Source organism: Equus przewalskii, unplaced genomic scaffold (assembly GCF_037783145.1).
Source record: "Equus przewalskii isolate Varuska unplaced genomic scaffold, EquPr2 contig_12237, whole genome shotgun sequence".
Classification (NCBI taxonomy): Eukaryota; Metazoa; Chordata; class Mammalia; order Perissodactyla; family Equidae; genus Equus; species Equus przewalskii.
In genome coordinates this window covers 68,520-80,756 of record NW_027227011.1, presented here as the reverse complement: position 1 = coordinate 80,756, position 12,237 = coordinate 68,520, and the positions used below count along the sequence as shown (strand labels likewise).

Genomic DNA, 12,237 nt, shown 5'->3' with positions numbered 1-12,237 from the left:
TGCGCCTAGGGGTGTGTCTCCTGATACTGGCTGTGCAGCCTCAGGCAAGGTGCTTAACCTTTCTGGGCCTCACTGTTGACCACACATGGAGTGACGTGGAGGCAGATTTTGTTCACCCTCAGGAGGAACTCTCTGCCACTGGATGGAGCAGGCAGGCTGGGAGGGGGGCGGTAGTGAGCTCCTCATCCTTGCAAACTTTCACACTAAGTCTAGCTCCACCGTGAGAGATGGTGTAGAACACTCAGACACACAGAGGTCAGAATGACCTCTCTGGTAGCTGACCCTGACTCTCTGTGGGCCACAGTTCTGGCCCCGTCTCTGTCCCTGTCTTGCTGGGTCACCTCTGGCTGGTTGCTTCCCCTCTCTGAGCCTCAGTTTCCGAATTATGACAGAATTAGGCTGGATGATCACTATGGTCCTCTTACCAGAACATTCTCCAATTCATCCATTCTCAGTCTTCATTCCAACCCCCATCCACAATGGCTACCATCTTGGCAGCTGGGGGCTCCACAAGAACCTGGTCTTAGTCTTGGCAGAAAGTCTTCCCCATTATCTGTTCATTCCAATTCAAGCATCCTGGGTGACCTTTAGCTTGGAAGTCTCTCTGCTCATCCTGGACAGGAATTATTTACTTTGGAGTCTCTTTGGATGGCTCTGGAACTAGGGCTTTCTTCTGACGGCAGCATCCCATCTGGTCGCCACTATATTAAGGGCCACCGCCACCAGCAGAACCCTAGGAGACTGCGCAAGGGAGCAAGGAGTCGTGAGCATCCTCCTCCAAGCCTGTGAGTGGTGGGTTTCCCCCTATGACCCCCCACACAGTGGTCTTCAGAAGGCTTTGGAAGCAAGAGGCAGAGGGATGGTTCTGCTTGGATTAGCTAATATTCTGAATATAGCAAATTAAGAGGTAGAGAAATTATATTAAGAGAAGCGCCAAACTGATGAGCAATGCAGAATCATGATGTGCTGCCCATTTATTCATATTTTTATTCAGCAAACATTTATTTGTCTCACTGTACTGGGTGTAGGCTTTTTACTGGGGTCTGGGGATTCAACAGTGAAATAAGTCATAGTTCCTCCTCTAAGGAGTTCACAGCCTGCTGGGAGGGGCAGACAAGTCGTCAGGTAATTGGTACCCAGGACTCTGATCAGAGAATGAAGGCAGCAAGATGGTGGGGTGGGACCCCCTAGCCTAGACTCTGGGAGGGGCCTGGAGTGGCCTTCACAGAGGGCATGATGTCTTACTGAAACCGGAGAGTCAGTAAGAAGTGACTTAGGTAAAAATTTGAAGAAGAGGAAAGATGTTCCAGGCAGAGAAGCCAGCCTGTGCAAAGGAACTTTGGGAAAAAAGCATGGACTTGCAGTCAAGTGTGACTTTTCAAATCCCAGCTCCTCCGCTCATCACCTGTGTGCCTCTGGGCAAGTTGTTCTAGCTTTCTGACTGTGGCTGCCCAGCTGTAAAACAGGAGGTAACCACATCTATCTTAAAGGAAGGTTAAGTGTAAGAGTGATGGGTGCTCGTCAAAGATTCTTTTTCTCTCTGGGTAATTCTCCCTCCTGCTCCTCCTCTGACTGACCAGTTGCCAGGACAAAAGATGTTTCAGCTTTGGAAACTTCTTCTCTTATGCGGCCTGCTCGCTGGGACCTCAGCATCTTTTCTTGAGGATCTTCGCGGCAAATTAGACAATGTTTTCAACAAGCTGAAACCCGATCTTGAGAAAGGAGCTGAGACCATTGACAAGGCGCTTGAAGGTGAGTCAACAAGGGCAATAAGGAGTGGCAGCCAGGAGCCTGCCTCCTAATCACTACGCCTGCATTACCAGAGGCTGCCACCAGGGACTACCCTTTATGGATTGTTTACTGGGAAATGTGGCTATTCAGCTCCTGGCTGACTTGCTTATTATTTTTCCAGAAACAAGCAATGCTTAAATGAATATCCTTTTACATATTATATCATGGTAAACTTTTTTCAATATACGCACAGGATAATTTCCTAAAAGTGAGATTTCAAAAGTTCAAAAGGTGTGCCCATTTTAAGTTCTAGTAGATGTGGAAAAATAATCCCCATATTAACATTTTCCCAAACAGTCTGTGAGAGTACCTTTCTTTCCACTCCCTTGACAGCACTGGTATGGACAAGTTAAATGTTTTGCCAGTCTTATAGGTGAAAGATCGTAATTCATTTCACTTTACATGTCTCTAATTATGAAAGAATCTACTCACTTTTTCATATTTTATTATCCATTTACATACTTTAACTTAAATATTTTGTTCATATTATCAGCACGTTCTTCTATTGGGTTGTTTAAATTTCTTATTGATTTGTATTAACTCCTTGGAAATTAATCCTACCTAGCCCAGGTTGCTATAAATTTAGCTACCTACTTTTATATTTAGTGATATCTCCCTTTTATTCAGATTTATTGAAAGAACTAGTCTTTCTTTTCATTTTCTGGAAATATTAACAGCACACTAACCACCATTCTTTATAGGAGGAAGTAACTTCTGTGAATGGCTGCCTTTCAAGCCTTGCCAGGTCTTAGGCAACCTTCAAAGATACAGAAGGGATCCACTTTCTAATTTCACTGCTGAGAAAAGTGAGCTCAGAAACAGAAGTGTCTGGATCAAGGTCATCCAACAAGTTATAGGACCAGATATAGTTTTATTTAAATTGGCATTCTCTGCCTGCATCATTATAACCAGATAGATACTGTTTGCTGAAGAGCCAGGTTGCAGTACTGAAATTACATATCTTTTCTTGTACAGTCTTTTGTTTTTCCTTGAGTTAGTAATTGCCTTGTTGTTTCTCACTTGAATTATTTTCTACAGACTTATCCTTAGTTCCCTTTATATGCACCATTCTACTTTCCCATCATTTATTCTATCTAACCCCTTTATTCTCTGGAGACCTCCCAGTAGGACACTCTGTCCTCCTGCTCCTATATGAATTATTGCCCTCTGGGTCAGCTACAAAGTTGTCATCTTGGGACTCCCATTTGCCACTTTCATGTGTTGGAGCCATATTTTCTTTCTTGATTCTAGGTTTTCCATTTCTTAATATTTCTTCATTTTTTTTGACCTGGTTTTTCAAATTAGTGTGGACATCTCGTTTAGAGAAATAGACCTCTGAGTCACTACTAGAAGCTGGAGTACAATCATTATCAATTGCCTGGTCAGTTGATTGATTGCTATCTTGATGAATGCTGCATATATATTATAAGTATCAAGGCAGCATGGAAGGAATGAGGGCTCTCTGGCTGTGTGACTTTAGGCACATTTCTTAACCTTTCAGTACTTTATTTACTCATCTGTAAAATGCAGATAATATCAATACCTACCTCATTGAGTTATTATGAAGATTAAGTAGAATAACAGGCAAATAGTCTTATCTAGTACCTGGCGCATAGTGGCTGCTTCATCAGTGTACATAACACTAAATAGCGATCGTTTTTGTCAGGTGTCTTCCAGAAAGTGAAGGGTGACTTGAAGACAATTCAGGATTCCGAGATTTGGCAACAAGCCAAGCAGAAGTTCCAGGAAGCTGAGAAGTTGGTCGAAAATACCCTTTCTAAGATCTTGCCAACTGTGGATGGTTCTTTGGGGTGAGTTGGGGCTTCATGGAGAAGATCTTTGCTCCAAGAAAAGAAAATACATATTTTTGGAGAGGTAATTTTAAGATCAAATACAGAGAGGTGGACAAACATTGTCCGTCCCCACAGAACCAAGGTAGTCTGAGGCCAGGGTCCCCAGACCTTGCGTAAATTACAGGCAGGGCTGCAGGCCCAATCTGGGCATCTCGTGGGTTTGGGCTTCCACACTTTGTAATTTCAGGATCAGGGCAAAAGTTCTCTTCCATCCACCTCCACCTGAACTTCCTTTTCCAAGGAATAAGACTTTTCTTCTCAAAATATGGCTAAGGATAAAAGTCCGACTCCCCACGGGAGAGAGGAAACTGGAATTCACACCACATAGCTGGTCCCACACATGGAGTTTTGGAGTCAAACAGTTCTGGGTTCGGATTGTGACTTGGGCACTTATTCCCTCTTGGAGTCTTCGGGGGAAATCACGTCTGTTTGAGCCTCAGTCTGTTGTGCCATAACGTGGAGAGAATCAAATCTCTGAGCAGGGCTGTGGTGGAGACCAGCGAAGGCAAGGTTGGTGGGGCCCCGATGCTCAGCATGATACTGGCATGGAGAAGTGCTCAGCACATGGTTGCCACGAACAACGACAAAGGTGAATTGTGGGTTTTGCGCAGGTTGAAAATCAGTAACGGCAACATCCAGGACCTCAAAGCCGAACTGGCCCCTGATGGCCAAGGTGCCACCCTGAGGATCCCCATCACCTGTACCGCCAGCGTGTCCCTGTGAGTATCGTGAGAATCTGGGTCCTGGGAGAAGCAGGGCAGCATGGCTGATGGGTCTCCAACCTGGAATCAGGCACTGTTCCACGCTGGCGTCTGGGTGTGAGCCTCAGTCTCCCAATCTGTATGTGAGGGGGCCTTTCCAGCTCTAAAATCCTAACCCTTAAAGTGTTCTAGTGAACTTTGGCCATAAACAAGTCTCTCTTAAAAGAATCCTCCATTACCTAGACTTTTGAAATCATAACATTTATCTACCTGTAATATTTGAAAAATTGAGAATACATGAGCGTTTACTACCCTTTGGCAAAATTTCCTCCAGCATTGTTTCATCTCTCAAGATTCTGTTTAAATAACCAGGACCATTACAGATGAATGTATATAGTAGTGAACAGTGTATAATAAAGGGCATGTGTGAAAAATATAATTTTGAAGTATTTTAGTTATTTTAAAAGAGGTAGATAAATAGGAAAACGAGCATGTGTAAAAGACTCTTTATAATTAAATACACTATGATTCCATCATTCATTAGCCAAGAGATCCTGGAATAGTTGCTTAAACTCTCTATACCAACATTCCCTCATTCTGAATATAGAGATAATAGTAGTATTTTTCCCTCATGGGATTGCTGTAATGATTAGATGGATTAATCCAGGAAAGATACTTTTTTAAAGTGCCTAACATAATTTGTGCTCAATAAAGGTTTATGATTATTATTTTAATTAGTGTGATGCTGTGTAAAAATTTCATATGAACCAAACCCACATGGCCAGGAGAAGAAGCCACCGATGTAACTATATAAATCCCGTGAGGAATATAATGTTAACATTATTGTTGTAATACAATGTTAACATTATCCAATGACATCCTGGAAAATGTCCACACAGTAAAAGAACTTGAGTAGACAACGTGAAGGGCCTTCTCGACTTCCGTTAACTGTGAATCTTATTTCCTGCAGGCCTGTCATTGGCCAGGTCGTCGACCTGAAGGGTTCCTTGGAACTCCAGACTGATGTCAGAGTTGAAACTGATGCCCAGACTGGCCTCCCTTCAGTGGTCCTAGGAGAATGCAGCGACGACTCAGCCAGCATCTCACTCACCTTGCTGGACAAGTAAGGCTCATCCATCTCAACAGAGCTGGGCTGTGAGAGTCAAGGACCCCTGATTTCAGCCCTAATCCTATAGCTGGGAGGTGGCACAATGTGGTGAAAAAGAGTTCAGGCTCTGAGTCAGACAGACCTTGATTCAAATACCACCTTTGACCACTGACTTGTGACTTTGTAACCAACTTAACCTCTCTGAGGCTCGGTTTTCACATCCGCAAACTGAGAATGATAAAAATACCTACTCGTAGGCTGCTGAACTGACCAAATGAGAAAATGCAAGTGTTTAGCATAGACCCTGGCACATACAAATATCCATGCTGACTTCCTGCCTGCCTGTTCTTCCCATTACTGACTCAGGAGTGTTGACCTCTCCAACCACAATCGTGAATTTCCTATTTCACCTTTCAGCTCTATCAGTTTTGCTTCGTGTGTCTTGAAGCTCTGTTGTTAGGTGCATGCACGTTTAGGATTGTTACGTCTTCTTGAAGAATCGATCCCTTTATCATTATGTGACGTCTTCCAATAATAGCAGTGATGATAAAAATTGTATTTACCTTCTTGCCTCCAGTTGAGAGGGGAGAGGAGGAGTAAATACTTACCCCTGCCGTGGTCTCTATAGTTGCAAATTGTCCCCAGACCATCCTCCACCCACTGGAAAATTCCTGAAATAAGATGATGAAAATTTAATCCTTTCCATTTAAATTATTGATCTCTGTTAATCCAAAAAATCTACATCTTAAACTGTGTTCTCGAAAGGGCAGGTTTGGCCCAGTGAAGAGCGTGGAGAGAGAAAGGGTGACCCTGGTGATGGTGGGAGTGGAGAAGAGGTCTGGAAGCTCGGGGCTGGGGCAGGTGGACTTGGAGGGGGACGAGGCTGGGTCCTGGGCTCTCAGTCCTGATGGCCATGGGCAGAGGTCACTCTACCCTCCCCCCACCAAGAGGCCCGATCAGAGGCTGCCTAAGTACCCCCTAAAACCAAAGAAAGGCAACACAGCCTGATGTTAGTCGGAAAGGCTGGGACACAAGTTCAGAGGCCTGAGCCCTGCTGAGCATGGGAACTCCTCCCGCCGCTCTGGGTCTCAGAGTCCACATCTCTAAGATGACATTCCACTCTGCTGCTCTCGGTCGTCTTGGGCCTTTTCTTCCTGCTTAGGATGAAGTCCCAAGCCCTCCCCATGCCCAGCTGGGCTCTGCTTGTCCTGGCACCCCTCACACACCCACACTCTCCTCTTGCTACTCTGCTCCAGACAAACTGGCCTTTGTTCTGTGCTTTGGACGAGTTCTTTCCCACCTCAAGACCTGTGCATGGCTATTCTGGCACCAAGACCACCTTCTCCGCGCTCCCACCTCAATGTGCTTCTCATCCTTCAGGGCCTGAAGCACGACTCCTCCCATTCTCTCTCCTGAGAGTCTACTCTTGCCCTTCAGTGTACTTGTCACAAGGTGTCACTATATATTTAATTGCATGTTACTTCATTCATTATTTCAACCAAAAACGTATTGAGCATCTGCATTGTGCCAGGCAGAGCTCTGGCACATCGTGCCACCATTCTGAGCTCTGGAGAATTTATGGGTGACAACAGACAAGGACCCTGTTCTCATGGAGCTTATTGTCCTGAGGGAAAGGTAGATGGGCGAGCATTGAGTCCGTCTAAGAGCCCTCAGGGAAAATGTCAGATTTCTAGGAGTCTGGGCAGAGCAGTATGCTTACCAGGACACTATGATACAAAGACATCCCTTAGGTGAGCAGCCAGGGAGGGCTTCCCTGAGGAGGTGATGGTTACGCTGAAAGCCTGAGCAAGACTTGTTTAATGTTTAGGTACCAGATTAGGAGATGCTGGTGCTTTGCTTATCCCTGTGTCCCCAGGGCCTAACTCTGTGCCTGGTTCATTGCTGATGCTCTATTAATATGTGTTGAATGAATGAATGAAGTCTCAGGGTTGTGATGAGACTCTCTTAGGTACTGGGGTGAGCTGCTGCTCAGATGTGGGGTTCTAAGTGACGTTTCCTTTGGATAGAGGCCCTGTCTCTGGTTAGAGAGTCAATGTCCCTGAGGTTTATCTGACTTCTGGGTGCTCCACCATCTCCCACCCTCTCCGCACCCCTACTGCTTGGCAGCTCTGCCCGCCTGACCAGGTTTTATCATTTCCCTCTCTTTTCCAGCCGCAGTGAACTGGTCTCCAGAGTTGTGGACTCCTTGACCGGCGTCCTGAGCAAGGCTGTGTCCTCCCTGGTGCAGAGACAAGTGAGTCCTTCACTCCTGGGGTCCCAGAGCCCTGGCGGCAGGGGGAGGGTGGCAAGTGTAGCATCCACAGGCCAAACTGTAATCTCTGGGCACCTTTCCTTCTGTGATGCAAACTTTGGGCTGTCAGCCAGAAGTGGCCCCCCTTTGCTTAGGGGAGTGGTCTGTTGGGGAGAGGCCTGACGTTAGCTGAAATCTCTGAGTTCCAAATTTGAACCATTTGCCATATCCGTGTACTACCAATATGCCTTGTTAGCTAAGATTTTTCTTTAATCAACACAATTTTACTTAATTAAATTTATTTAAATGCCTTTATTTTTAAAAAGGAAACTTTATGTCCTTACCATAAATAGAAAACTAATATCACTTATCATATAAGTAATTAAAAAATAAACACTGTCCTATAGTTTTCATCATCTGTGCATCGTACAAAACCATATGTACCAGGTGCCCAAAGTTCCAGAGAGCCTACATTAGTCATTCTGGAAGGCGGCTGGGAACCTAGGTTTACAAAAAAAAAAAAATCCTCCAGGTGGCTCTGTGAGTCATGGAACCGGAGGCCTGCTACTCAAAGCGTGGCCCTCCTGCCAGCCTCAGCTGGACACTTGCTAGAAATGCAGAATCGCAGGCCCCACCCAGATCTGTTGAGATCCGCAGGGAATTGTATGCACCCAAAATCGTGGTAAACACTGTTCTACATTTCCCAGGGCTCCATTTGACTCTCAAATTCCAGGGTGCCAAAGTTCAAGGTTTCTAAGAGTGTAGGGTTCTGGGGTGTTAACACTCTAGATTCTTAAAGTTCTAGGATTCTGATGTTCTAAGGTTTTAGGATTTGAGCATCTCATGGTTCTCAGATTTTTGGACTTCTAGGTTTCCATTGTTTTAGAATCCTAAGGGCCAAAGGTCCTAAGGTCCCAAGTAATCAGTATCTGTGTGGGTGGCAGGCAGTTTGTTCCCAGCTGATAATGATTTTCTTTCTTCCTTCTTCCGTCCGGCTCTCCTCCTCTCCCTCCCTCCCTCTCTCTCTCCCTCTCCCCTCTTCAGGCGTGCCCATTGATCCGCGTCTTCCTCCACAGCCTGGATATAAGTTCTTTTGATGACCTCATCAGTAAGTCACAGCCTGGGGATATGGGGACATTCCCTCTGCAGCCTTCCAAGGGCAGGCATGCAGCTCTGCACCTGCCCCACGGGCCGTCTGGTCAGGGAACCCTGGAGAAACAGAAGGACCCAGCATCCTGAGCAAGTTGGGAGAGTGTGGGTGGAGGGGTCCCTGCAGAACTGAAGGGTTCTGTGGGCCTCAGGAGCCCCCCCACCGTCATCCGTTGTTCAACACGCAGAATCTGCCGGGCAGAATGATGTGAGAAAGAAGATGGGCCAGATCTGGTTCAAAGCCTGGGTCTGCTGCCTAGCAACTGTGGGGCCTCGGTCAGGTGGCTCCGCCTCTCCAAGCCTCAGTTTCCTCCCTGGTGAAAGGGGATTGCAAACATTGTGGGCCTAAAGAGTGGATGAAAAAAAGCACAAAGAGCCTAATACCCAGTGGGCATGGCTAAAAGATTCCATCCCTTGTCGTTTCCTTCTTATGAGGAGCTGTGGCTTCTCCTCCAACCCCTGGGGACTTTCTTTGGCCTTTGGGTCTCAGGCGTGGCTGGAGTTGCTGGGGCTGCTGCAGTAAGTGAAGGTGTCGAGGTCCTGGAGATGGCCCTTCTGCAAAACAGCCATCCAGTAGGTCCAGTTCCTTGGGCAATTACTCTGTGCTCCGTGTACACCGTCTCATTGGATCCTTGCAACAATCCTGTGGGGTGGGTACTGTTATACCCATCTTACAGATGAACAAACTGAGGCTCAGAGAGGAGGTGTGACATGCCTGAGGTCCCATGGCGGTCAGACTGGCCCACTGGGGCGTGACAGCCGTTGGGGTCTGGTTTCCAGCAGTGGAGACTGAGTCCTGCTGCTGATTTTGTCTCTTCAGGTAAACTTGAGCAGGGGGTCCAGCTGCCGTTAGACTTCTGAAGAGGGCGGGTGAGGAGGATTGCTGTGCTGCCCACTTGCTGGTAAGGAGCTGGGCTCTGGGCCCCGCACCAAGGGAAGATGGGCTGCTCCATAGGGGCCTGCGGTGAAGTTGGAGCAAAGCTTGACTTCTCTTCTTTGTCTAGCAGCAGACTGAGCCCTGATCTTGGTCATAGACTGACCCTGACCCTGGCCCCAGGCTGAGCCCTGATCCTGCTCACACTCTGAGCCCTGAGCCTTAATTATATGCCCAGACTGAGCCCTGATCCTGGCCCTAGACTGAGCCTAGATCCTAGTCACAGACTGGAGCTTTGACCCCAGTTATTGACTGAGTGAGGACATTGGTCACGGATTGAGCCCTGACCCTGATCTCAGACTGACCCACGATCCTGATCATATACTGAGCCCTCAACCTGGCTCCAGTCTTGGCCTCTGATCAGTGTTTTCCCATCTGCCGTTGTTCCTAAGGTGAGGGAGGGGGGAGGGGGAGGATGGGTCAGTGCCAGGTGCCAGAGAAAGGGCCCAAACCACCGGTGCCAGTCCCCTCTGCAAGGCCTTAGGCCTGCAGGGTGCTGTGGGAAAGTGCTGGGGCAGTGAGGTGTCTGATGAGTGGCGGGTGCTGCTGTAAGGTCGGCCATTACTGTCAACGCCCTAACCCCCTGTGGCCTCTTCCAGATTGCTTCCCGGTGGCTTGACCTCGTTCCCTTGCAGCGTCTCCCCCTGGAAAGGTGACACCATCCAACTGGAGTGAAAGTCTGAGCCCAGCCACAAGGACACCTCTCAGATACTCCTTCTCCTCACAGTCGGGATGGCGGCATCTAAGCTAGATACTTTCCACCCCCAGCAATAAAAGTCCATTTCTGCACTCTCCTGAGGGGCCTGTTTGCATTCCTTCCTTCGGGATTTGGGGGTGAGGGGTTATGCCACCAGGGTGGCAGAGACATGGATCCAGAGCTGGAAGGCACATTTGGGACTCTTCAGCCCCACCTTCTTGTTTGACAAATGGGGCACTGAGGCACAGAGACGGCAAGAAACTGATGCAGGGTCACACAGCCAGTCTGTGGCAGTGACAGAACACTTGACTCGTCCCCACGCACATTTAGTGGGTATCTAGTGAGCACCTGTTCTGGGCCAGGCAGGCAGCGGGAATAGGACAGTCACCTTCTGGGGACAGCTCCACCTGGTGCTTTCTTCCATTCCCCTCCAGGGACTCTGAGAGCCCTGTGGAGGATCAGGGGGCATCTGATCTGACCGGACTCAGGAGTAGGGTGATGCGGCCGTATGCCAGCCCACCCCTCCATGCCCTCTGAAGGGTCAGGCTCCCTCTTCGAGCAGCATGTGAGAGCACCCACGGCCTCCAGCCCCCAGGGCTCACCCATCCCACCCATTGCCAGCCCTGAGGGCCTGTACAGCCACCTGCCATGGTGCTGCCCCATGGATACCAGCTCCTCCCTCTGCCCGAGGCCCCTCCATCCATGCCCCAGAACTCGGTTCACCCCCCCAGGCTGTGGCCGAGGCAACCTCATGCTCCTTATGCCAACACCACCACCATCACGGAGGGCTGCTTTGCTGGCACATGCTACCTCGTTAATTCCTCCCCACACCCCTGTGCCAGGAGACACCACTGTTGTCTCCGTTTGACAGATGAGGAAACTGAGGCTCACAGAGGTATAGTGACTCATCAAGGTCACACAGTGTGCAAGTGGTGGCGCCAGGAGTTGGTCCCATGGCTACGGGACCCCTTGCTCAGAGAGGTGACATTCCAGCTCCCAGGCCCTTTGGTCTCCTCTCCCAGGCCCCCAGCAGGCCCCACTTTCTCCTTCCCAGGACAAATCAGGTCCTCTCGAGGCTGGCCCTCCTCCCCCACGTGCAGGCCCTCAGTTTCCCCTTCGTCCCTGCCGCTTCTTCACAGTCATGTTCCCCTCTGCCGGGGTACAACATGGGCCACACGCTAACACATGCTGTTGCCTCAGGATCACAGCAGCTCCTTCTTTCCAGGAGGGAATCTGACTTTCCTGCCAAAAGGCCTGAGGAACCTGTGCCCATTTTGCCAAGCAGCCATCTTGCTGGTCCGCACAACTCTGTGAGGGACGGACTGCCCTCATCCCCATGGGAGACTCAGGTGCAGAGAGGCCAAGGCCACGCAGAGGCCTGCACCCAGCTGCTAATTCACCCAAGGGCCCCTCCTCTGAAGGAGGCTGCCTCACAGGGTCCACTCCTCTCGGGGGCCCTTGAGCCATTGGGGTGTCCTGGAGGGGCCTTGCACCAGCCCTCCCCTGAGGACCTCAGTTCAGATTGGGCCAGGTGGCTGCTTGGCACAGAGCGAGGCTGAAGCGTTGGGTAGATCTGAGCTCAGATCGGCCTCTGCCACTTGCCAGCCCTGAAATCTGCGGCAAGTGCCTTAAACCTCTTGGAATGTTGGTTTTATCACCTGTCAAATGGATTAACAGTAAAACCTCCCTTGTCGGGCTGGTGAGAGGATTAAAGGAGACAATGAACAGGAAGCATTTGACTAGGGTCTAACAT

At 48.7% G+C, this 12,237-nt stretch overlaps 1 protein-coding gene across 2 annotated transcripts; it reads left to right on the top strand.

Annotated features, from left to right (window-relative positions):
• Positions 1-663: 663 nt before the first annotated feature.
• On the top strand, positions 664-10,581 carry BPIFA2 (BPI fold containing family A member 2). 2 transcript variants are annotated; one of them, XM_008508446.2, is made up of 9 exons: positions 664-785; positions 1,581-1,752; positions 3,458-3,602; positions 4,256-4,363; positions 5,316-5,468; positions 7,626-7,707; positions 8,749-8,812; positions 9,674-9,755; positions 10,387-10,581. In XM_008508446.2, the coding sequence occupies exons 2-8, from the start codon at positions 1,596-1,598 to the stop codon at positions 9,712-9,714; spliced, it is 750 nt and encodes a 249-aa protein (XP_008506668.1). In that variant the 5' UTR covers positions 664-785; positions 1,581-1,595; the 3' UTR covers positions 9,715-9,755; positions 10,387-10,581. The 2 variants fall into 2 exon arrangements, with proteins under 2 accessions (XP_008506668.1, XP_008506669.1); XM_008508447.2 differs by having other exon boundaries at positions 736-792.
• The last annotated feature ends 1,656 nt before the right edge of the window (positions 10,582-12,237 follow it).

Bases quoted from the DNA above. Each gene is read 5' to 3' on its own strand.
- BPIFA2 (XM_008508446.2), top strand. From the start codon at position 1,596: ATGTTTCAGCTTTGGAAACTTCTTCTCTTATGCGGCCTGCTCGCTGGG. The intron at 4,364-5,315 runs GTGAGTATCGTG...TATTTCCTGCAG, and splicing joins TGTACCGCCAGCGTGTCCCT to GCCTGTCATTGGCCAGGTCG. The intron at 8,813-9,673 runs GTAAGTCACAGC...TTGTCTCTTCAG, and splicing joins TTCTTTTGATGACCTCATCA to GTAAACTTGAGCAGGGGGTC.